At 38.2% G+C, this 26449-nt stretch overlaps 1 protein-coding gene across 1 annotated transcript; it reads left to right on the forward strand.

Annotated features, from left to right (window-relative positions):
* On the forward strand, positions 1 to 26250 carry cntnap1 (contactin associated protein 1). The gene is made up of 24 exons (XM_052551749.1): positions 1 to 307; positions 8649 to 8750; positions 9518 to 9711; positions 9960 to 10113; positions 10762 to 10965; positions 11042 to 11226; positions 11359 to 11511; positions 12285 to 12546; positions 12708 to 12857; positions 13117 to 13288; positions 14179 to 14285; positions 14371 to 14490; positions 14568 to 14771; positions 15762 to 15918; positions 16465 to 16592; positions 16840 to 17013; positions 17136 to 17354; positions 17438 to 17677; positions 18384 to 18626; positions 18700 to 18827; positions 18917 to 19010; positions 19099 to 19329; positions 19940 to 19984; positions 21293 to 26250. Exons 1-24 carry the CDS (start codon positions 244 to 246, stop codon positions 21490 to 21492), a joined length of 3930 nt encoding a protein of 1309 aa, XP_052407709.1. The 5' UTR covers positions 1 to 243; the 3' UTR covers positions 21493 to 26250.
* The last annotated feature ends 199 nt before the right edge of the window (positions 26251 to 26449 follow it).

The following is a 26449-nucleotide window of genomic DNA, read 5'->3' on the forward strand; positions in this document are numbered from 1 at the left end:
CCACAACTTCCCAAGTATCAAGGAATTTGGTTTAATGAAAGTATGCGCGCTCCCGCCAAAGCGCAGCATCAGCACCACTATCTCGCGCGCGCTCCCGCCTCTAGCGAGCGAGTCTATCGCCATCCCGGCCGAGAGAGTTAAAGTTGGCCGAAAGGACGGATAAACGATGCTGTACTGTCCGGTGACGAGGAGAGGATAACATTTGATTTGCTCATCTAAGAGAGACTCCATCTCCCGGAGAGGATGGATATCAAAATTCTTGCCCCAAGCCTTTTACTCTTTCTCGCTTTTCAGCATTGCTCGTCACGTAAGTCAAACCGCAGATGCAAAATGCAGTGCAAATTCAGTGTTTCTTATTTGCTATGAACGTGACTGTTATTCTCTATCAGAAAAGGTGCATCAGTAATACTATGACATAATGATTTTGATCTCAAAATTGCTATATTTGAAGCATGTATTGATTTAAATCCGCGTGAAATTGTAAAATATTTTGCTAATCCATATTTAGATGAATAAGTCCAGAGGGTTTCGGCTGAAAGTAAAGCACAGTTGTAGTCCTTAGTCCGGGCTCGCGACTTAGCCTGTGACTACGGACTCTTTCTGCATTGCAGTGCTTCTGCGCGCTCACTTGAACAAGTTTCTGCATGGAAAGGTGCGCCTTGCGCAGGGGACACGCGCGAAGGACACACCGTCCTGCTGTTAAACAGAGACTCTTGAAACATGTATTCGCGGAATTAGCCGTGTCTTTAGTGTCTTAATGGGGGGAAAGTTGAGATTGTCGGTGCATTTGAAATGGCGTGGCTCGCATTGCGTGAAGTTGCTTGTGGGAGCAGCCCTATGCGGAGACAGAGGGCGGGCGCATTAACTCACCGAAATCCCAAATTCACATGACGTAGAACACTGCATGCGAATCCTCACGTAAGGTTACCTTCAAGACAGCATTTAAATCCTCAAAAATCAAAATATTTCCTAACTCAAGCAGTATTCTGTTCTATGATTTAATAAATCTCTACAAAATACCACAGTTAGGTGATATTTTGGTGAAGCAAGAAAGCTTGTGATGTTTTAATGTGTATGTACTTAAAATTATTTGGATATTCATTCTATAATTAAGGGGGCATTTAATGTATATTTATTCAAGAAGTTTTCTCATATTTTCCATATGATCTCATATCAATAGCACTCTTTTTCAGTTTGCTTAAAATTACCCCCGCTGTCCCTTAAATAACAGATCTCCTTGTTTACATATCAGCTCTTATTACATTTTTTTTTTTACAAATCATATTACATTTGCTTATATTAATTAGTAACTGTTTTTCAATACAGTGTTTGCATAAAGCATAATAGTACATTGTATTTTGAAAGAATGAGTTTTTGTGAAATCCCAAAAGTGGGCTTTTGCTAGGCTCCCACTTCACTACTTTGACAACAATGAGAGCTTCAGTGTGACGTATTGTGTAAAGAAGATAATCCAGGCAGCACTGAGCAGGGAAATGAGACCGAACAAACAGCGCATTTGGCATAAATCTTTGGAAGGGAGTGGAAACTGTCCAAACTGAAAACGGGTTCTATGTCAACACAGAAAAAAAGCCTTGAAAATTCAATTTTTATTGAGACTGAAGATGCCATGTCTGTCTGTAGGCTGATTTTAGGCAGGGTGGTTGGTGAGATGATGATAGAGAGTATAAATGTGTTTTGGATTTGAAACTGGGCTACAGATTAGATCCAGAATGGAGGAAGGTGAGATTCTTAATCTCAGTGAGGTTCTCTCCTGGTTAAATAAAGGCACAAAAAAGGTGTAAAAGATTCAGGTGACAGGTTTGTGTGTATTTTTAGTCTGTGTCAAGTGGGTGTGTGCGCACTGTAGAAAAATGTGCTGCAGTGCCTTAGACTGACTCAGTATTTTGAAGTAATCTTTGAGCTTTTATTTCATTCAAAGACTGCCATCTACTGTGCTGCAAGTCCTGTTATGAATAATTCATACCAACCTGATCCCCCCTGGTTTCTATTCACCATGCTAAAAATTTAGCCATAGCCTCTACACCTATATGATCATTCAAATCTCAGGCAGCCCAAACAGATTGATCTGAACTAGCAATCTTAGTGTACTGTGGCCTCCTCCCAGTGATGAAAGATAGCTCATGTGATATGCACTTGATTCTCCTACAGCAAAGTGCTGCATCAGCCTGCAGAGACTGGGGGAGTGCCTGTAATTCAACACATGTGTTACAGAGAGAGACAGAGAGCGAGAGAGAGCGAGAGAGAGAGAGAGAGAGAGAGAGAGAGAGAGAGAGAGAGCATTCAAGGAGCCGCTTCACATGTGTCACTGTTCTCTCTTATCTTTGAGTGGAGAGCAGCCAAGGTCTTTGGAGGAATAGAGAAGGAACAACTGAGAGTGAAAAAATAACATCATAAGGGAGTGAAATAGTACAGTTTAAAATTTCAACAAGGTATTTTGCAAAAAATTAAAATCACCACTTTGTGAGCACAGATTTAGTGCATTGGAACAAGAGACAGATGACTTACAGGTTATCAAGACTTAAAGGGATAGCACACCCCAAAATAAATATTCTGTCATTAATTACTCATCTCATGTCGTTCCAAACATGTAAGACCTTCCTTCATCTTTGGAACTCAAATTAAGATTTTTTGATGAAATATGAGAGCTTTCTGACCCTCACAGCAACACAACTGAAATGTTCCCAGACCCAAACATAGCAAGGACATCTGTAAAATGGTCCATGTGACCTCAGTGGCTCAACTTCAATTTTGCAAAGAACAGAACTAAGTACACAAGCAAATGAGGATAATTGACAAGGCACAGGTGAACAAAATGAGGAAACAGACACAAGGAAAACAAGAATATCAGACATTAGGGAAAACTGGGTCAAGGAACACACAAGGGATGAAAACCCTCCCTCTTTACTATGTAAGAAAGCTGATACAGCTGAGTGTCAAGCTTTCCACTTTGTTGTTGTTTTATCCTTAATCCTATAAAGCCTGTACTGTATCATGTTTGTGCATGCTTATTCATGTTGGTATACATTATCTCTTATTTGTGTTGCCTTTCACTGCAATATATATATTTTGCAATAAAAGCTTAATGTATCAAAAATTATACTCAACAAAACACACATCTGCAAACATTTTTTGTTTTTATTGTATATATTATATATTCATTTATTTTATTATATATTTAATAAATTGTGCAACTGAAAAAAACCTTCATAGTTTTAAATAAATGTGTTATCTGGGAATTTGAAGTGCACTTCTTCTTGTTGGAATGTTCAGTGTGAACACACTATACTATAAAATGGCATAGTGCACAAGTACACAAACTGGGACACACCTCTTGTTTTAGCCAGAATGTAAAGCAGAATCACTTGTGACCTTCACAGAGAACACAGTCCCAGAATGCAATGGGAGACATTCACTGGGTAAAAAAAAGAAGGTAAACAAAACAAGGGTGGTTTATATTTTATAAAATACTGGAAATTATTTATTATAAATAGCCCAGTGTTCATCCAATTTGTATGTATGCTGTGTTTTTATGATTAAATAATTTCACTGTGCAACATGCTAACATCACTCTGAAATCTACTGAAAATCTACTGAAATCAATAGTGTGGCAAGCATGCTGTGCTATTTGCAAGGTGTGCACAATTGCTGACTGAATAGAGCATTATGAATCCATCACTTATCAGCTTCCATGACAGTTAGGATGCTCCTATAGAAGGCTGCTGCTTATGTGGGCTATGGGAAGAGAGGTAGCTCACTAGTAGGTTTTGGAACAGAGCTTTTGTATTTAAATAGCATGTCTATGTGCAAGTCTCGGCACATATCTCCATGACCCTGTCATTGCTTATTCCCAGTTTACCTCGCAGCTCTTCTGCACTGAGCGCTTTAATAACTGCAATGTTTCTCCTGCAGGGCAGGCACTCCTCTCTGCACTGCACAACTACTGGTGGGGAAAGAATAGCACAGGGTGGAGATCATTGATCTCAGAGCTGGTGAAGAGGGACAGACAGTCTCTGCATCTCATATTTTACAAAGATAGATAGGGCTGGGACACATTCAGTCGATTAATTTATCTGCCTAATGTGAATCAGAATACTAAACTGGTGCTTTTGGGACAGTATGAAAGTGAGGCTAATCTAAGACGAGAACCTTAAACATGGATCTTAACATGGATTTTTAAGCTTATGCTTATAGCACTAAAAAGTTAAAATGACATGCCATACAGCCAAGTATGGTGACCCATACTCAGAATTTGTGCTCTGCATTTTTCCTATCCAACGTGCACACACACACACCATGAACACACACCCGGAGCAGTGGGCAGCCATTTACGCTGCAGCACCCAGGGAGCAGTTGGGGGTTTGGTGCCTTGCTCAAGGGTACCTCAGTCATGGTATTGCCGGCCCCAGATTGAAACCCACAACCCTAGGGTTAGGAGTCAAACTCTCTAACCACTAGGCCACAACTTCCCCCTATATTATTACATTTATTTCAATATATCAATGTCCAAAAACTACAGATATCATAAAATCATAAATTCCACAGCATGAATAATTGTTCCCCTTTGACTAGCTGTGTATCAAGGCCACATCCTGACCAAACCCCCACAAACACACACACACACACACACCTTCTTTGAACAGCCAAGGTCATTGTCAGTCAGCATGTCTTTCACTAGCAAGTCAAATCTCAGGAAACAGATGTGCAGCTCCTCCATTGGATCAGCTGGAATAAAGGAATATTCACAGGATGTTTCCACCACAAGCCATTTCTTTCAGAAGATTTTCATAATGGAGTTCATGGCTTGATGATGCCGGCTAGTCAAAGGCTGAAAGATGACAGAGCAGGGGACTGTGCATCACATGGGAATTGAAATCACTTGAGAATAAACTAGATGACTCATGCAGTATTCTGTTATGTTACTTGCTTTTTCTCTCCATTTCTCCATTTCTTGCTCTCTTTCTATCAAACTGTTTCTTTTCCCCCTCTGTTCCCTCACCGGCAGTTGCAGTGTTCAGAATACTAATAACCTCTGCTGTGTTAAGCAGTCTGACTCCAGCAGTCTCTTTGTGGTAGCTACAGTTAATACCTCATTGAAAAATTCACACAATTATATAAGAACATTACATAATGGACTTCTGTTATTTTAGAAGCTAATTATAATCAAACAAATTAAGCTTGAGCCAATCTCATCTGTATTCTTGAGAAAAAAAAAGGATTGTAAGATTATACGTGAAATTATTAATGTAATTTTGGAGGAATACGCCCATCTAATTTTCCAATTAATATCCCAGTATAAAAGATAGCTTCCTACCACTTCTGTTGTTAGTTATTTCGGCAATCCTCCTCCTCCTCCCCATCTCCTCTTTTTTATGCATATTTATCTTTAAGTCTATAGGGGGGCTATCGGTGCTTGAGATGAATAGTCTCCCTAAGCCATCCATAGCAGACATCAAGCCAAATGTGTTTACCCTTAATGCTAAGATTATATGGGCACACAATGGGTGTATTTATTTATGAACCATTCTTCCCTTTAAATACATCTCCAATGGTGATTTTATAAGTGTCACATAACGCTGTTCAGGAAGAACACAGGAGGCATGAAGGAACGTTTAGCTGTCTTAAATCAAGGGGATCAACATTGGGAATCATCACAACAGGAGCTTTAGCAACACACGTAGTACACTAGTAGACCCACCAAACACAAACTGAACAGACTGGGTATAACGATGGACAGACAAGTGAGGGGAATCAACTAATAATCAAACTAAACAAGGACAGAAACACTTAACAAAACAGGTCCAATGTTGACATTTCGCCCCCTCCCGGAAGGTGCATCCTCGCACCGTAGGCAACAATATAGGGAGGCATAGGTTGGAGCTTGGGAGGAGACTCAGGAGGAGGATCGACACATAGGAGGGGGCCGGTAGACAGAGACCAGGGAGTAGAAAAGAGGGACCTGGATCAGGAGGAGCACAGCTGGACCCAGGCCCCAGCCATGATGACCCACGGTGGAGCCGATGGAGGGAGGAGCCATGGATGAGAAATGGGCACCGACTCCAGGGGGTCAACCAATGCCGGCGGACCAGGTGGTGTTGGAGCCTATTATGGAGATGGAGGGCCAATGAGCCAGGGGGATGCCAAGGATATGGGGGGCCAGGGTGGAGCTGAGGGCTCTTGTGACCGAGGCGGAGATCCAGAGATCTGCGGCAGAGCCGTAATGACTGAGAAGCAAGGTGGAGCTAGCGAGAGGAAGGACCGATGAGCTGCAGCCAGAGGAGGTGATGGCAGGTTGATGCCCGACCAAGGCAGAGCCAGAGGGACGAGGAAGCCCAGTGGATCGACGGCTGATGGTGGAGATTAGGGAGCTAGGAGCCGAGGTGGAGCCGCTGGGTCTACAGGCTGAGGCGAAGTCCGGACCTCGGAGGCTGGAGGTGGAGGTGATGGACTCTCCAGCTATGGTGATGCTGGAGGATGGTAGAACGGAGCTCACACCATATTGATGGTGGGCTGAAGGTGAGCAGAGGGGCTGCCAGATGACAGTGGTGGAGGAGGCAGGAGTGGATGGGTGGGTGGATATTCATGAGCTTCCGGGCTTTCAGGGCTGTCCTCCAGACTCAAAGCCCACTGCTGGCTGGACTTGGGGACTGAATCTCTCTCGTCGCTGGACTGGGAAACGGGAGCCCACTCTGGACTGGACTTGGGGACTGGAGACAACGGAGGGCTGGAAAGAACCAGCAGTGACAAAGGAGAAAGGAGAGGGGGCAAATCTTATTTTCCCAGTCAATAAGGTCACCCTCAAAGTCTAGTCACCTCAGATGCACTATCAGCTCACCCTCTGTTGCAGTGGGCAGAGCTCCACTCTGCGCTCTCACTGTCCAAGGCTTGCTCCCTCGAGGTGGGCACTGTCGCCGGCTCTCGCACCTGGTCTGACAGGTTAACTTCTACATCCAGGGGGATCCTGTACTCTGTCGCTCAGCTTTGCTCTGGCTTGTGGATTGGGGCAATGTTTGACATGTTCTGCATTGTAAAAAGTGCTATATAAATAAGGGTGACTTGACTTGACATTTAATATTCAAATGAACCCCATAAAAATACTACTCTACTGTCTGTAGGCTGTTTGCTCGTGCTTTTCTGTAGAACCATATGAACTATGATACTTCTATAAGATATTATATTATCTCCATATTTGTTGTTCTTCTCCTAAACCTGTTGTTTATTTGGATAAAAAACATCTGATACACAAATAATTGTTAAAGAATACAGTATTTTAGGAGGAGGATACAGTATGACTTATGTTGTTTGTAGACCAGTGCAATCATTTTGTTCATGAATTACAGGACCTATTTGTCTCTGTCCACATGTCTGTGTCTTTTCTCTTGGTTGTCTTTTTATCTTGTTAGCTTGTCAGCAATCTCTCTTCATGTCCTCCTTTCTTACTCCTGTTGGTTTGTGTGTCATCTGTTGTTAGATAGGTGAGCTAGATGGGCATGTGAGATGCGATGCCATTCGGGCTTATGGCTTTATTAAAGCTCTGTTGAGAGGGTGAGATTGAGGTGGCTTTATCTGACTCTGCCGTTTAGATTAGGCTGAAATGTTGCCAGGCCTAATTGAAGCAGGGATTTGTGCAACAGAGGGACTGATGAAATGACATGGCAAGACTTGGTAAAAGGGCCTTATTAATGTTCTATCTATCCACTAAGTCACACACATATTTTTGTATGTAACAACTATGATGCATGTTTCACACATGATTCATTTGCAGTGCACATTTATGTGCACATATATGCAACGGATCCTCAGCTTCTTCATACCACAAATAATCTATTTATTTTCAATTATTCTGAAATTAAATCTAAATGTTGTTAAAGATAATGAAAAAGCTTGTTCATTATTGTGAACAGAAGATTTTTTTAATAATATAAACAGTCAGAAAAGGACCTGAAGGTGAAGGAGGAGGATACCAGAACTGGAAGTTAAGAGCAATAATACAATCTTTGATAGATGAATTTACAGTTATGCTGTAAAAATTTAATATTCCATTCATTACTTCTTAAACAGATTTGCATATTAAGTTGCTCAAGCAAGTGGCAAAATATTTAAACATGGTACTTCTTTGTCTGAGATTACAGTAATTTGCTTTCAGTCATGAAGATGTATATGTTTTGTTGATTGTTTTGGCAGTGAATAGGGTTACATGGTAGATTATATGCCATTTTGAGTGCAATGTCAAGTGTCATTGTTGTTCATTAGGCCTAGTAATAATCTCAGCCAGAACAGCCAAAGCATTACATTATGTTGACCAATAAGCGGTTCCAGCCAATTTTTCACTTTTGAAATCACAGACACTCAGTTCTCATGAAAGAGTGGTTTTATTGCGCTTGTGATGGTGCTATATAATAGAAATATTATACATAACAGAAATGAAAAGTATTTATTGCAGGTACTTTATGTACATAACTTAGTTTTATTGTGTTCTTCCGTTAAAATCTTGTGTCAGAAGTAAAAAAAAAAAAAAAAAAACTCATTTTGCTTTTATGATAATGCTCTCATAATTCATTCATAATGCTTTTATGAAATGCTGTTGTTAATTGTTTCCAGTAATTTTCTTTCTCTTTCTCTTTATTCAGGGCCATGCTTAGATCCACTGATCTCTCCGCTCTACGCCTCCTCTTTCCATGCTTCCTCCAGATATAACTTTTTTTACTCTGCACACTTTGCCAAACTGTATGGTAAGTGACTACACCATAAAAAGCATGGGTTGCAGAAATAAGTTGGAATAGATCTCATTGAGAATAATGAAGTGATATTAACCTCCTCCTCTGATTTTTTGAATTAGCAGATACATTGTAAGCCACTACAACTACTAGCAAACTGCTGGATGGGTTGCCTTTTGAAACAAAATATCTGGCTTTTTGTGAATAAAAGCATTTGTAACTATATCTTACATAACGGAGCTATGAATAAAAAAGAAAATAATATAGTGTATAAGAAAAAGTTAATGTCACAAAATCACTTGAAACAGAGTTGAATGCTGCACTAAATGCTGACTTTTATTTTATTTTATTTGTTTGGTTTGACCTTTCATTAAATATGTAAAATAAGATCTGCTGTAGACATAGACATTTAAATAAAGGGGATTCTATAGGCATAAATTTAATTGGTTGGTGGAGAAAAATAACAATTTGAACGTTTTGCTTTATTTGAAGTGCCAAAAACACACAAGGGATTTGGGAAATTTATGTTTATTGTTTAGAACTCAAAAATACAAAAATAATATAGACTATTTAGATTTTTTTTCAATATCTATCAATTTATGAATGCCCAAATAGGGACCAAGGCCTTACCAACTATAATGGTTCCTGCAGCCCATGACAAGAATGGCTCGAGAATGTGTTTTATTAACCAAATTTCTCAAATGTTTGTGTGATGATGCATTTGTAAATAACTTTGGATAAAAGCATCTGCAAAATGAATGAATGTAAATGTGATGATGTAGGGAGCAGCGGCTGGTCTCCGTCCCCTCGGGACAGGCAGCCATGGATGCAGATTGACTTGGGGAGGAAGTATCGTATCATGGCCATTGCTACTCAGGGTACCTTCAACTCTTATGACTGGGTCACCAAATACATGCTGCTGTACGGGGACCGATTCGACGCATGGACTCCATATGTCATGAAAGGAGGCAACATGGTAAAAATAATCTATGCTTTATGAGTGTTTGGAAAGAGAGTGTTTGTATGATTTGTGCTGATCAATGATCTTGATGTTTAGTTGTTCAGAGGCCAAGAGGTCATGCATTTGTATCATTTTTGACTCAGAATTTAGAGATTACTTACGTTTTTGATGTAGGATTAGTTGTAGGCGAGAGAAGCGGTTTGTTTGTTAAATGGGGCGTAACATTTATAGAGCCTCTAATAGCAGATTTTTGAATCTCTCAGACGTTGCCTGGCAACTGGAATTACTACCAGGTGAAGAGGAACGTCTTTCATTATGCGTTCACTGCCAAACATCTGCGCATCTATCCCATGGGCTGGAATACTGAGAACGGAGGCAAGATCGGCCTTCGCGTAGAGTTCTATGGCTGTCCTTACGGTAAACTGCTCACTGAGTTACTGGCAGCAGCTTATGTTTTATCAGCTGCCAGGAACTTTATCTTAACTTGATACAGAAAATGTTGTGTAATGTTAACCGGTCCTTTGAGCTGTACTGCAGAAAATAATTCTTTAATCAGTATTTTGGTATTGTTTTCTAATAAATATATCCATGTGCTTTAGAAGTAAAATGGCATAAGATCATTTTCAGACTGAAAGGGAACATACTATATCATTTTTATATTTACATTTTTTTAAGGATTTTTTCATATTAATACTGAAAATCATGAGTTTGTGTGTGTGTACATGCAGTGTGTCATTTAAATGTTAATATCTTTGCACTGCATAAAATAACTATATTTTTTCTGGATACAATATCAAGCACTCACACATACTGCCTGTTAAGCTTATGGATTAATTGAATATTCATTTGTCAATTCAACAACTACTGTATAAACATTGTCTTATGCTCATTTATGCAAGCTCGAAGCAATTAGGGAGCAAGTGTACCCCTTGATGATCTGGGTTCCTGTCATTCAACTAGACAAACTGGCGTGCCAATTTTGTGTCTGGTTTTTAAGATGAAGAACATCTTCCAATACAGTTTCTGACAGTCTTCTTTATACTCTTTGACCTTTGACCCTAACAGACTCATATGTGATGCAGTTTGAGGGGGATGACATGGTGGCGTATTCATTCCCACGGGGTAGAATGAGGACACTTCAGGACCGCTACGCTTTAAACTTTAAGACCTTGGAGAAGGACGGTATTCTCCTGCACAGTGAAGGTCTGCAGGGAGACTCCATTACCCTGGAGCTAAAGACTGGACGCCTCTACTTACATATCAGTCTGGGTAATGATCACAAATCTATCTATCTGTCTATCGTTCTAACTGCAATCACAGGCCATGTATTTCTGCTCTTTTTCAGGGAGTAGCACTGTCCATAACACCAATGGGATGACCACAATGATGCTGGGAAACCTTCTGGACACTCAGCACTGGCACTATGTCACCATCAAGCGCTACGGACGAGAGGTCAATTTCACCCTGGACAGCCAGACAGAGACTGCTATCCTCAACGGAGAGTTCCAGTACCTTGATCTGGACAAACAGGTGTTATGTTGGATTAAACACATAGACTATTGATGCACACTTGACTAAATGACACACATTTGTTCAGAAGATTTAAATGAAGAATCAATGTTCCCTGCATCCTGATCACAGCAATTATCCATTTCTCTTTAGATTTATGTTGGTGGCGTGATTGAGAAAGACGTGCCCCATCTGCCTGGTAAGGTTAACTTCCGTGGCTGCATGGAAAACGTATTTATCAATGGAATCAATATCATCTCCAAGACACAGTATCAGGAGCCTGAAATTCGACTAGCTCCTAAAAAGGTATGCTATGATTTCTTTACATTCACACTACCAACAGCAAGAGCATAGTGTGGGTGAATTATTAAGAGATGAAGAATCACTTATTTTTAGGGTATTATATGTAATTTCCATACCTAAAATAACTTTTACAGTCCCAGTATAAACCAAGCTAAAAGGCTTTCTCTACAGTGGCCGTCCTTCACAAAACTTAACATCTGCCACAGTTTGATCATAGGTAGAATGCAAAATGTTTCAATACAAGCATTTCAGTCAAATGTTATTTATACAATATTTCAAACCTTTAACCCAGGGAAGAAAATCAACCTGTCGCAACAGATTAAAATCAGTCCAAATCGTGGAATGAAAAAGCAGATCTGGCAACCCTGCATCCAACACGAGCGGCATCCAAAGTGATTTAAATACTCGGCTTATTGATATCGGCTACCTGATGTGCGAAAATTATATGCAATATTATAATGTCTGCATGAGCACACAGTAGCTAATGGTCAGAAATTCAGCGGGAGCGGGATTAAGAAAACAGCGTGCATGGCTCTAACACAAAAACGCACACAATGAATGGCGACTGTAGAAAGGAGAAGCCGAATCCCGGACATTTTGGGTGATATAGAAATCCCAGCTGGATGCATTTTTTTTTAAAGAGGACATGTCCGGGGAAAAGAGGCGTATGGTCATCCTACATATTATGTCACATTTGGATGACAATTGTATTGCTTTTAAAAAATATTTGTAATATTAATTTGTACATTTCCATCTTCTCTTCTGCCTTTCTTCAGAAAAAGATGCTTTATACCTGCCGGGATCTCCTCTGGAAGCCCATGACCTTTGCAGGACCGAACAACTACCTGCAGCTCCCCGGCTTCTTCCGGAAGAACCGTCTGGCAGTGAAGTTTAAGTTTCGCTCATGGGACTACACAGGGTTACTGATGTTCACCAGGTTTGCAGATGAGTTGGGCTCTCTGGAGCTGGGCCTCAGTGAAGGACAAGTCAACGTCACTCTAATGCAGCCTGGAAACAAGAGATTACGCTTCGCTGCAGGTATGATCGAGGACTGTGTCCATAGTCATTATGACACTTTGAACTTTGTTTCTATAAGAGAGGACTGAACAGAGCCCTTTAAGACCAAGAGTTTAGCAGAACCAACACCAAATATAATAGATACAGTACAGTAAATATTATCCTATTTCGCCTTGTCTCAGGGTACCGTCTCAATGACGGCTTCTGGCACACAGTAGACCTGACCGCCAAAGACAACTTATTAACGATCACTATAGATGAAGATGAAAGCTCACCACTGAAGATCACCAACCCCTTCATGGTTCGTACAGGAGATCGCTATTTCTTCGGGGGTAAGTAACAGAATCTAAGGAGGATTAGTCTGTTATGATTCAATGCCACATGACTAAAATGGAGTCTGTAAAACTGCCTCAAAAATCACTGTGAAACAATGTTAGTGTTTGCAATATTATGTATATTTCATGTTATACATAAATATGCATATGCCATAAATGCTAATGTTTCTAATCTATACTAAATGTGAATGCATTCAGTGCCTTTCAGTTGCATAGCAGATAACTCGATTAATTTTCCATGTCTGATGTGCTGCAGGTTGTCCTAAGACCAATAACACGGCACGCTGTGTGACCAAGCTGTCTCGCTTCCATGGCTGCATGCAGCAGATCTTTATAGATGATGAGCCGGTGGATATAGATGTCATGCTGCAGAGGAAATGGGGCAGATATGCCGAAATCCTGCTGGGCACCTGCGGAATCACTGATAGGTGTGTGTTTGTGTGGTTGGGCTTTGCCAACAGTGTCCTGGAATTTTAAGAAGCATGTAAAATACAGAATGGCTTCTGTTGGAGAGAAGTACACTTGTAGGACATATCAGTAGCTCAGCTCTATAAAAACAATATATATCAATGGGAATCACCACCATGATGTGAAAACTAGCATGCATGTGTGTGATATGAGTTGAGTTTAAGTGTTTATTTCTTACGTCAAAGTCTAATGCCTTGATCTGTAATAGGCAAACAGGATGAACATAATAAGAAAAATGTAAATGAAAAAAAAAAAACAGTACAAATAGCTAAACAGTCCTTAATATAGATTTACTTTAGAAGCTATAAATGACTTCTTTAGTCTAATCAAAATGATCTGAAACCAGAAAACATCTGTCAGTGGGGTAGGACAATAATCTTGTTTTGCCTTCAAATTATTAATATTTTCACAAGATTTTGTATCTTGATTTACATAATTGTAAGTATTCATACTGGATTGGATTACAAAATAAAAATACAAATAAATTTTTTTTCCAAAGTGTCAGTTATTGTCAAAAATATTATTAATAACAATAATACAAACATACAATCATATACGTAAATACTCATAAAAGAGAAACAAAGCCTCACAAAGGAGATAAACTAGATGGATTAATCACTGATAAATCATAAGATGATTAAATTATAAAAATAACAACAGTTTTTTGGTTTTGAGCTTATAATATAACCCTCAGGTTGATTCATCTCGTATTAGTGTCACCTGCAAATCATATTTTGTTCAATAGGCAACAACAGTATTGGCAAGAAAACATGACATGCCCAATGTAATATCTTGAGACGTGCATTATTAAAATGTCGACCGTCTCTTGTTGTTTTTATTTTTTTCACAGATGCAGTCCAAACCCTTGTGAACATGAAGGCAGGTGTATTCAGTCCTGGAATGACTTCCTGTGTGTGTGCAACAACACCGGCTACAAGGGGGAAGTTTGTCATAACTGTGAGTGTCCTTCATTGAGGAGATTCCTCTGTATTGACTTTTTGTTGGTAAAACATGAGAATCAAGCCTCTCTCTGTCATCTCAGCGGTCTACAGGGAGTCATGTGAGGCCTACAGACTGAACGGGAAGTACTGGTCAGGCAACTACACCATAGATCCAGATCTGAGCGGACCACTCAAGCCTTTCACCGTCTACTGCAATATGTGTATGTATGAAGTAAAACTGAAGCAATTTAGAAAGATTTTTCACAACATGCTGAGGTTTATCCTATAATATGTTCAGTGCAAAAATCATGGACTGTTATTGAGCACAACCGCATGAAAAGCACCAAAGTGAGCGGCTCCACCATGGATCGACCGTATATTGGGGACCTCCAGTATGTAAATGCATCGTGGGATGAAGTCACTGCCCTAGCAAACACATCTTTATACTGCGAACAGTGGATTGAGTTCTCCTGCTACAAGTCACGCCTCCTCAATACTCCAGGTAAGTTCAAAAGCTTAGTCACTCTAAGTATGTGATTAGACTCCTGCACTACGTTCCATACATTCTGTAGCTATATGAAATATTCAGTGTAAAGTTTTACTCATTATTCACTGAAATCCTCATTATTAACTCATTATGCACTGAAATTCTTAATCTCTTGCAATCACCAGCATTCACAAGACAATTAGCAATGACCAATTCATGAACAAATTATATTTTTGAGCTGAATCAGTTAATGCAGTACACAAAATCTGGTCTGGTTCTGGAGTTCAACTTACTGATTCAAAATCTAGTCATAGCAGTTGACAGCTCACTAGACGTATATAGTAAATAGAGTATTTGAGTTAGAATGACTTATGCCTTGAAAAGACAGGGAATAATGATAGATTTATGATGTTTCTTCTTTAATTGCATATATATATATATATATATATATATATATATATATATATATATATATATATATATATATATATATATATATATATATATATATCTGGTGCTTGACATCCCCAATAACAATTCACTTTCATTATATTGAAAAGAGTGGAAATTGTGTTCGTCAACAACCTATTGCATTCCACAGTAAAAATGAATGTATTTAAATGTTGTGTTACAGTGTACTCTATATGCAGCCATCACTCTTTATCTAAAATATAGCATAGTAGAATAAGAAGGAACTATAGCTGTGAATTTTAGATGGCTGTTAAAGTATTGATCTTAGCTAGGATCTTAAGGCAATCAGTGCAAAAACACTCAATGGTCTGACTCAGCTGAACTGCAAGGAGCTTGCACGTAATTAGTGTCACTGACCTTCTCAGCCTTTTTCTCTGCTGAGTAACTATAGGACTCGTATCAGTCAGCCTTTACCATTGAAATGAGTTTACGTAGTAGGGGCCAATTGTCATGGTTCCCTGCTTTGTGAGACTGGCTTGCCTACAGTAGGAATGCACTGAGTGTTTCTTTGGTTTTATTTATTGTTGTAAACAGGTGGACGGCCTTACACTTACTGGATTGGTCGGTATAATGAGAGTCATGAATACTGGGGAGGAGCTTTCCCTGAAAGTGGGAAATGTGGATGTGCTGTCAATCAAACTTGCACTGACTCCAAGTACTGGTGCAACTGTGACGCAGACTACCGCCAATGGTGAGAATGAATAAACAATTGAAAACTATGTTTTATTATCTAAGCATGCCTATGGTGGTGTTTTATATTATATTATATTATATTGAAGATAGAAAATAAATGGACCTCAGGGAACTTTTTTTTGGAAATAATTTTAAATAAATGCTGCTCTTTCTATTAAACAAAGAATCCTGGAAAAAAAAAATGTGTCTCAAAAAAAAATGTTTCTACAAAATTGAGAAGTGCAGTGCAATAATAAGAAATGCTATCCAAATCAACATGTTAATATAAATGAAGACTGGAGTAATGGGGCTGAAAATACAGCTTTGACATCACAGGCATAAATGCCATTTTAAAATATATTCAAATAGAAAACAGTTATTATAAATTGTAATGATATTTCACATTACTACCGTATTTTTAATCAAATAAATGCAGCCTTGGTGAGCATAGGAGAATTCCTTCAAAAACCAAAGAAATACATCTAATCAACCCCAAAACTTGTGAACAGCAGTGTATAAATGCAAGCTAAATATTTACTTTGAAAGGCTGATTTCCGTTCACCAGGCACTCAGATAAGGGCTACCTGTCGTTCCGAGACCACCTGCCTGTCAGGAGGATTGTCATAGGAGACACGAACCGCACCGGTTCAGAGGCGCGCTACAGTGTTGGGGCACTGTACTGCCATGGAGACAGTGAGTAAATGGATGAAAAGTCTGTCTAAATAATAAGAAGATCCTTTCTGACGTGTGAGTAAAGGGAAATGTACAATTATTTGATATATCGCAAAATAAACACAAAGCTTTAAATGAGCCTATAGGGGTTTATTTTGATTGGTTGACTGAACATATAATTACCAAATAAATAAAGAAATGAACATAAAATGTTGATTTGAGTAATGTATATTTGCACTGATTCGCTGTTGGGAAATCCTTTTCTTAGGGAGTATCTGGCACACTATAGCGTTCACCAAGCCCACCTATCTGACGTTCCCCACCTTCAAGCCCGGGACCAGTGCTGACATCACGTTCCACTTCAGGACCTACCGAACTAACGGAGTGTTTGTGGAAAGCTCAGATGACCACCTGCGTAATTTCTTACGAATTGAACTCAATTGTGAGTGCTGTTTCCATGGCTGAGGGACTGTAAATCCCATTGAAAAGCCTAAAAATATATGCTGTATATCAACTGATATCATCTGATGTCTCCTTTAGCAGTTTCTGCTTAAATTTTCACAGCTACAACTGAGGTGATTTTCATTTTCATGGTGGGTGATGGGATTAGAAACGTGACCCTGCGCTCTCCTAAACCTCTCAATGATAATGAATGGCACTACGTGGAAGCTGAAATCAATGTGAAATTGGCACGTCTCAAGGTTGATTTCCTGCCTCCGGCCATTCACAAGTTTCCGGGCCAAACCTACATCACTATGAAGTTCACACAACCACTGCTCGTAGGTAAGAATCACAGAGCTGGAGTTTCTAGCAGAGTTCATATGAAAACATTGCTTTAAGCAGTTGATACCATGCACTGTATTCAGGGGCAGCCAATCACACCTTAAGGCCTTTTCTGGGTTGTCTGCGTGGGCTGAGGATGAACGGGGTGCCTGTGGATTTGGAGGGTAAGGTTGACGAGAGGGCTGGCATACGTAGGAACTGCACCGGAGCGTGTCTGAATGCCTCCATACCGTGTCGAAATGGAGGCCAGTGCATTGATGGCTACGCTTCATACATCTGTGACTGCAATAACACAGCCTTCGACGGCTATTACTGTCATTTAGGTGAGTTAACACACATTTGCATTTGCTCTCTCACACTTATGATGACACAAATTGACATGGCACAAAACAGACTGCAGCCGTTTCATAATAAACATATGCAAATTTAAAATGATATCTTTTCATCCTTATGTGGAAAAAAATACTAATTATTACAAATGCATTTTAATTTCACGAAACCGTGATTAGGAGATTTAAAGGATCAAAACTGATTCAAGTGACGCATGAAAAATTTGAGAATCTGTTAAAGAGAGATTCACTGGCTTAAAAAAAGAGAGAGTGACAGATTTTAGCTTTTGGGTCCACTTTCCATTTTAAGCATCTAAATCCAGACTAACAGTGACGGATTTGTCTGTTCTGTGAATTAAACTGCATTGTTTTGATAATCTGTGGGAAAATTCAAGATCTTAGTCTTTGAGCTGATTTTATTTTCTTCAGTAAATCTTAATACACTCACCTAAAGGATACATAATGTGCTCATCAGGTATAATAACTTATTATAACCTTCTTATACTAAAATTTTATACAAACTGTTACAGGTCTATTCTTTTCAAGTCTAAAGAAATGTTATTAAGACAAACTTTTTCTATCATGTCCATTTTTATTTACCTAAAAACAAGTAACATCATCCTCACATGTGAGGATTGGCCACGAGACATGACCTGACATAAACAGCACTGTGATCTCTGCTTGTGTCACATCCTTTTAGATATTGGGGCATTCTTCGACGTGGGAGCGTGGTTGCGGTATGACATCCGCAAAGAGCCGATTTCCTTTGATGCATGGTGGGCGAACTTTTGGATAGAGCCTCACTGGCACAACTTCACCCTCGGTTACAACACGACAACTGACGACATAGAGTTCAGCTTCAGCACTCTACAGGCCCCAGCTGTGCTGCTGTATATCAGCTCCTTCAGCAATGATTACATCGCCGTCCTGCTCAAGAAAGATGGTAAACACACACACATAATCACAGCGGAGCATACGAAACATTAGCTTTAGCACTGATGTCACCACCATTGCAGGGACTCTTTCGCTGAGATATCGGCTTGGGATAATAAGCTACAAATTTAAGCTGACTGACAGAAACATGGCCGACGGCTTCCCTCATTTCGTCAACATCACCCGACACAACTACACCATATGGACACAGGTAGGATCTCAAACTAGATCAGACTACATCTAGAGTTATAAGCACAGCAGGAGTTTACTGTTTGTATGTGTATTTGCACCTGGATCTAGGTGGATTACATGGATCCATGGATTGAGAAGTTAATACCGGGAGAGATTCCCAGATTTGATTCACCGAAGTCGATATTCTTGGGTCGAGTCATGGGTAAGATGAGCATATTGATCTTAACTTGTTGCCTGGGGATGAAAAGTTGCATTTAATAGACTGATCTGATTTATTTTCTTTTTCGTAGAGGTGGGAGGTGTCGACTACGAAATTCAGAGGCACAACAGTCCAGGTTTTATGGGCTGTATATCAGGGGTCCGATATAATATTTTTGCTCCACTGAAGGCTTACTTCCGACCCAATGTAACCAATCCACCGGTGACGACTCAAGGATATGTGGTGGAGTCTAACTGTGGGGCGTTTCCCCCTGTTTTAGGATATGTCCCTTGGGAGGATGACCCCTGGTTCACTGGCCTGTGTAAGATTACATATCCTGACATTCGCATGAGTGCCTTCTAACATACACTACCATTCAAATGTTGTTGTTGGGGGTTTTTTTGGAAAGAAATTAATACTTTTATTCAGAAAGGATACATCAAATTGATTAAAAAAAGTGACATTTATAATGTTGCTAAGGATTTCTATTTCAAATAAATGCTGCTCTTTTTAGCTTTCTATTCAGCAAAGAATCCTTTTCAATTATGATAATAACACGTTTTTTGAGAAGAAAGCAATCATATTACAATTGAATGATTTTGTAAAATCACATGACACTGAAGAATGGAGTAATGGCTGCTGATAATTATATTTCAAAGTATTACTGTTTTTTTTTCAGATCAGATGAATGCAGCTAGATGCAAGACTAAATGCAAGACTTCTTTCAGAAACATTTAAAATCTGACGTCGAAACATTTGATTAGTAGTGAATAAGTAAATAAGTGCAGGGTGAAGTAAAGTAGATATGGTCCAATGTATTTACTTTTAAGCAATTTATTAGTGTTTTTTACTAGTATAGTATATTATTATTGTATTATTACACTGTGATTTAAAAGTTGGTTTTAACCCTCAGTGTTTTTTTTTCTTTTTAGTCTTTTATTACATTCATGATGATGTTACTCCTCCTTGGATGACACGTAAGTTTACAGTCACACTCATTTTATTATCTTGTAGCGCCATTTTTTTTTATTCCTGTCAGATTTCCACCATCCTCCTAATAAAAGTGGCAAAATTCTTTTTTTATGTATTTACTATTCTGTTCTTCTTGCTTTTCTTTGTCTTTAATTCCTATTCAGCATGTCAGGCAGTACTGCGAATCATGCTGATCTTCTGTTTGTGATGCTAAAACCTGTTTTTAAAATCCTCTTAATTTGCAGAAGACAGGATTAGGGAACATTCATGGGAATATAAGCTTCTGCATAAAGACGATCCTCTACACGTGACAGAAATTTGGTATAATCAGTGATAATACGTCATATACGGATAATATACTGTATGTGGAATAAATCAAGGTGTAATAAGCATCAGATCTTTACAAATGACCATATTTCAAAATATGTCACTGTTACATTAACCTGTTAATTTTATTTGTTGTAAATGTTTTACAGAGCTTCTATTATAATACTAATGCGATAATTTCAAAAATTAAATACTCATCAAGACAATACAAAAAGACAATTTTTCAAAATGAACACTAACATTTTCCTAAAGAAATTTATCAGAATCCTTGCTCATCATTTGCAATTATTCATCATTGCTTCACTCAAATCCTCTTTTTTCTGTCTGATTGTCATCTCTTTTCTAGGACAAACAAGACTTGTTTCTCCCACATACACACACACACACACACACATACACACACACACACACTTAATCCTCCTTACCAGAGGAAGCAGTTCTCACAGCAAAACAGAAAAACTACAAGATGTCAAGATGTTAAAAGAACAATTCTGTCATCATTTGCTGACTCTCATGTTGTTCCAAACCTGTGTACTGTTATTTTGTGGAACACACACACACACAAACACACACACACAGAAAAAAAAAAGAATTTTGAAGAATCCTTATGGCGCTCTTTTCCATAATAACAATAGTGACCACCTCAAATGTTGGTACATTTTGGATTTTTGGAAATCATAAAATAATCCATATCAGTTTGGTTGCATGAAAACTCTCCATTTGTGTTTCAAAGAGAAAAATATGAAAGTAAAACAGGTTTGGAATAGTAAATGACGCTGAAAATGTTATTTTTTTTGGCTGAACTAACCCTTTAAAGCTTATGAGTACATTTGCGCTGACAGTCAGCAGTCTCTCCTTTCAATTCTGCAACATGATACAAATTATGTTTAAGCCATCATTTGCAGACGGCTCAACTAGAGCAGCGTAAGAGTATTAAGCTTAATGCTAACAACTGCTCTCTCTGTCTCTGTGTCTTTTCTCCACAGTAATCGTGACAGTGTCTCTGATGCTGCTCTTCCTGATCCTGTACGGCCTCTACATTTACCTGTACAGGTATAAAGGCAGTTACCACACTAATGAACCCAAGCAGCTGGAGTCCCCCAGCTCCTCTCGACCCCTCACTGATACTCTGCGCAAGGATAGAAAGAACATGCCGGAAATACAGGAGGAAAGTCCCAATGAATAACACAGACTGAGAAAAAGAGAGGAGTGCTGGTGATTATGAGGGAGGTACATGGTGAAGACTGAGGAATGAGTTGCTAATCTGATTTTTGTTTTGTTTTGTTTTTATGTATCGTTTGCCTTTATGGTAATGTAACTATATTTATTTTTCTGTCCCATTATTTTTACAGTGTAATCTGATATTTGGTGCTTTTGGCAGGGTTCAAAATAAGCAGGCTAGAGACAATTTACCATCTGATCAATGAGCACTAGCAGTGCAGGCCGACTGAAGTGCCTCAGCAACATTACAAGAAACTTTGAAAGATCAATCCAGGGTTCCCACAGTCATAGATATCAGGAAACATCAGGGTATTTAACCATTTTTATTTCCAGGCCTAGAAAATAGTATTGGGAATGATTACAATCGTGGAAAAGTCTTGGAAATGCGTGTTGTAAATATATATTTATATAGTCATGACCATCACGATGATATTTTATTGTGTGCAATCTCAATAGAATTGTTTTTACAAAATCATTATAATAATAATAATAATAATACACTTCATTTAGAATGTGCTTTTCTCACACCCAAAGCGCTAAAACAATGTAAAAAAATATATAAATTAAGATGCAACACTCAATGATACAATATCAAACAGCAAAATAAATCAAATCGAACCCATAATTTAAAAATTATGTTTAAATATCATAAGCAAATGATTAAACTTAATTCATGTTCACTTCTGTAGTCTGTAATATAAATCTTAGTAGTAATGACCATCTCAAAAATGTTTTATTGGTTACAAATTCACTTTTTGTGAATGCAATCGCAATAAAAAATAAATAAATAAAATAAATGTAAATCCCAATTGGCTGGTAAACCAGAAAAAGGAAAACTGATAAAAATTTTGAAAGGAAGACATTCCTGTAGTCAGAATATTTTTTTTGTTGTTGTTTTAGTTATGCCCAGAAAACAAATAGCATACTGTAATAAAAATCTGTTTTATAAAAAAAAAAAAAAAAAAAAAAAAAAAAAAACATAAATGATTGGGAAAATTGACAATGAATTGGTGTAAGGGTGTGGGAACCCTGTGTATACTAAGTGCAAGTTTTGGCTCATTCTTGTGTACTGGCAGAAGTAGTGTGTTTGATAGCCATGTTGTTGTGTCCATGAGAGAATCTGCACAAAATGCACAACAACAACCTTCAGAGTACAGTGCTTGGAAAATGTAGACATGTTCACACATATCTGTTCAACATCACTGAATCTTCATTAACGTTTGGAGGAATTAGCTCACACATAGCTAATGGTAAATATATATATATATATATATATATATATATATATATATATATATATATATATTTGTGTGTTACTACTGTCTAAATTTGGTTGCAGCGCTTATAAGAGATGAAGAGTCAATGGCATTGAATGGCTTCAGCTTCTTTAGAGCACAATGAGATTAATGTGCTGAACAATAACGTGTCTGGGGATATCAGAAATCAAAAACTGCAGAAAGGTGTTTTTGTGATAGTAGCCATATCACATCTTGCTTTGTGTGGTATAAGATTCATAAAGATCACAGTAGTTCTCACGAAACAAGCTGAATGAATTTCAGCTCCCTGAAAGATAAACAGAAGTGTTTCTTGACTAATGCCCAGTGAGTAGCCGTAATGAACAGGGTGTGTTGTACTGTATGTCTTCACATGTTCCTCTCACTGCTGCTACAGCAACACACACCAGCCTTTTCAAGCCCTTCTCTAGACTCTTTGACTCTGAAATAATGTTTCGGTTTATATTTTACAAACCTAAAAGTGCATGAATGAGGGCAGGTAAAAACTGCATTGTGTCGGATTCTAATGATGCCACAGATCAGCGATTGGAAGCTGTTTTTCCTGTGGGCCAAAGAAAAACAATATTGTTTCTTATACCAGAATATAATGATGTCATACTTTTGTTCAGTCCACATCATATTCATGTCACGTGATTGATGATGAAGCATTTTAGACCAGTGATTCCCAAAAAGGATGTCCGATATACAGTATATATAAAAACTAATTGGGTATAATATCTTTTTTTCAGTTCATTTAAAAAAAGTACAAATATTTTTGTAATGTATGCAAGTTTTATATTTTTGAGGTGTTTTCCGACCATAATTCAGGTTTTTCTTTAAAAATGACATCATGAATTAATTTCTAAGTGAGGATGGGGTAATTTTGCCTTATTGATGGGTCTATTGGCCTATATAAGAAAAAACCTGTTTTGGACAGTCTGCACTGTTTCTAGTGTGGAGCTTCTGTGGGCTGAATGTGTTCACTCAGCTGTGGAGCCTATAACCTATACATTGATCAGGAAAAGGTAAACGAACGGTGTTAGCTTTGGATCAACAATAACTGAGTGATAGAAATACTAAAATGGCATCTTTAGAGTATTAGAGGAAAGGCAACCTTAATGTGTTGTGGTGGTTTGTTACAGGTGGATTTTGGACAGAAATAATCATAAAGCAGCTGATATTTTTACATGAAGTCACATATGATAGCTTTCTTAGCAAGTAACACTGAACAGTTCAGCACAAGTCTGATTATCGAGGTCAAGAGGCTTTCACACACCACAGACGGTCTGTGGATGAAAGACTCCCATGTAAAAAGTCGTGGTTTTTATCAATTCATTCGTGTGTTTGCTGTAGGAAACCATTATTTCTGCTGCTGCTGCTGCTTCTTAGCTGTTTTGATGGTGGTCTTAGCAAGAGCTTAGAGCACTTCCATCAGCTTTCCAGATGTAAAATGAGCTATTGCAACAAAAGAGCAAATATGTATTGTCTTTAGAAGCTATGCATTTTGCATGACTACTGCACTTTTCATCGAAATGCAATAAGAAAAAGAAGAATCCGCTGCTTCCAGAACCAGGCACATGTTCTTTAGTCTGTTTCTTTAACAGAGCCATAAGAGCTTTTATCAAAGAGATCACATAATATCCACCCACAGAATATGCTGTTTATGTATATGTATAAATAAAGTGTACTTCTCTTTTTATCATTCTAATTTGTATAAAAAAGGCAGGCATGTGAGAGTATTTTGAATAGATGAGTACTGAATGAATAAGTCCAGCTTTAACCTCATGACCTCTGCCAGGTTTTGTGTTGTTTTCATTCTCTTTTTTAATGTGTCCCTCATTCTTTCACTTCTTCTCTTCTGTCGTCCTCTAAACCAGTGGTTTATGGACTTTCACTTCATTTTTATTTTGAAGAGTGTCTTGAATGAAGAATGGAATGCTACTGTAAAGAAATATTAAATTTAACAGGGACAAAAACCTCTCAAAGAGTGTCTTCCTACTTGACATTTTCTTTAAAACTACGCAGTCAGTATAAATAATTGAGCACCAAAGTCTGGTGATGCTCAGACAAAAGTAGATGTAACCCCCAGTCTGTTCCAGATGAATGTTAATGTGAAATGAGGAGCGAGTGGACAGTGTAAATGACTGGTGTACTAGCTTGTGTCATGTATGTTGTGTAAATGAGGTATTGTGTGTCATCTGTGTTAATACTGCAGCTAATAAGAGAGTTACCTCATTGACATACATTTAACTGAATGTCTGAAGAAAACAACAACACTGATCGATACATGAGATCCATTTGTTTCATTGGGAGAAATGTATTATTAATAAGCGACCTTCACCTCTGTTTTGTAGGGAATTGTGTTTTTTTTCACTTTATATTTAATGCATTTTTTTTATGTACATACTGTATAAACCCAGTAATTCACTGTGAAGTAATTTCTTCATCTTTTCCAAATGCACTACATATTTAGCACAAATCTGAAATCTTGTAGGCCATTTATCTTGTGGAAAAAGAATTCCACTCTGACCGTCATGTCGGTGACTATAGTAGCTGTATGTATCTTTTCTGCAAACAGCCAACTTTGTTAACAGTGTTAAACATAACAATTAATTTTTTTTTTTAAAGTAGCATCTATCACAATTTTCACTGTAAACAATATGGTATTTGTTGATATTAGTGCTTGGTGCAAACATACCATTTAAGTAAAAATACCCTTTAGAGGTATGGGGTCAATAAGATGTTTTGCAAGGTTGCATTAATTTGATCAAAAGTGATATATATATCTTACACACACTGTAGGTAATAACATGTTAAGTGCTAATATTTGTCTTTAAGGTACTGATATCCGTTATTTAGGGTAAATAAGGTACAAAGATGTACATTTTAGCTTTTGCCACAGTGACAGCTTTGTACCTTTTTTTCTAAGAGTATAATATTTCACTGTATTTACTGACATTTTGGTCAAATAAATGAAGCCTTGGTGAGACTTAATTCCAAAACCTGAAAAAATTGTACACCCCAAACCTTTGAAAGGTACAGTAAACTGCATCTGCTGAGGGTAAATGAATACTGCGTGCATTATTTGTTATATTATTTCTTCTCATTGTGATCTCAATGATCTTTTATTATCACTGTGCTCTTGAGGTTGATTCAGGGGGACTGTAGGTCCTGTGAAGGCGAACGCATTTGCCAAAATAATTCCCATGAAAATCTCAAAAGTTAAAGTTGAACTAGTTTCATGGAATCTATTAAAATAATGGTTTCCTCTTGCAAGCAGGTAATTTCAGGTTTGTGGTCAGGTGTGACAAGGTGTTCATTCTGAGTTTTCCTAATGCTTTAGTTCTGGTTTTGTTTGTGTCAACCTCATTGTAAATGACCATGACTGTGTAGAATCAAGACAAACCCCTAATGACACTTTAATAAAAGAAGCCTGAAGGAAAGACAAACTCTGAGGACTCTTTCTATAACAGACAGGTGCATATCTTGTTTTTGCCATTTGACAAAATGCATGTCTGATAGAGTTAAGTGTGTCCAAAAGATATACCTGCTTTTAAATGCATCTGGAAATTCAGTTACACTTGCATTTTTCAGAAAGCTCAGTGTTTTCGGGATTCGAAATGTCAGATAAAAATGTAACTACAGTAT

This window comes from Carassius gibelio, chromosome B3, assembly GCF_023724105.1.
Source record: "Carassius gibelio isolate Cgi1373 ecotype wild population from Czech Republic chromosome B3, carGib1.2-hapl.c, whole genome shotgun sequence".
In the NCBI taxonomy this organism is placed as follows: Eukaryota; Metazoa; Chordata; class Actinopteri; order Cypriniformes; family Cyprinidae; genus Carassius; species Carassius gibelio.

Bases quoted from the DNA above. Each gene is read 5' to 3' on its own strand.
- cntnap1 (XM_052551749.1), top strand. From the start codon at position 244: ATGGATATCAAAATTCTTGCCCCAAGCCTTTTACTCTTTCTCGCTTTT. The intron at 308-8,648 runs GTAAGTCAAACC...CTCTTTATTCAG, and splicing joins TTTTCAGCATTGCTCGTCAC to GGCCATGCTTAGATCCACTG. The intron at 14,286-14,370 runs GTGAGTGTCCTT...CTGTCATCTCAG, and splicing joins GGGGGAAGTTTGTCATAACT to CGGTCTACAGGGAGTCATGT.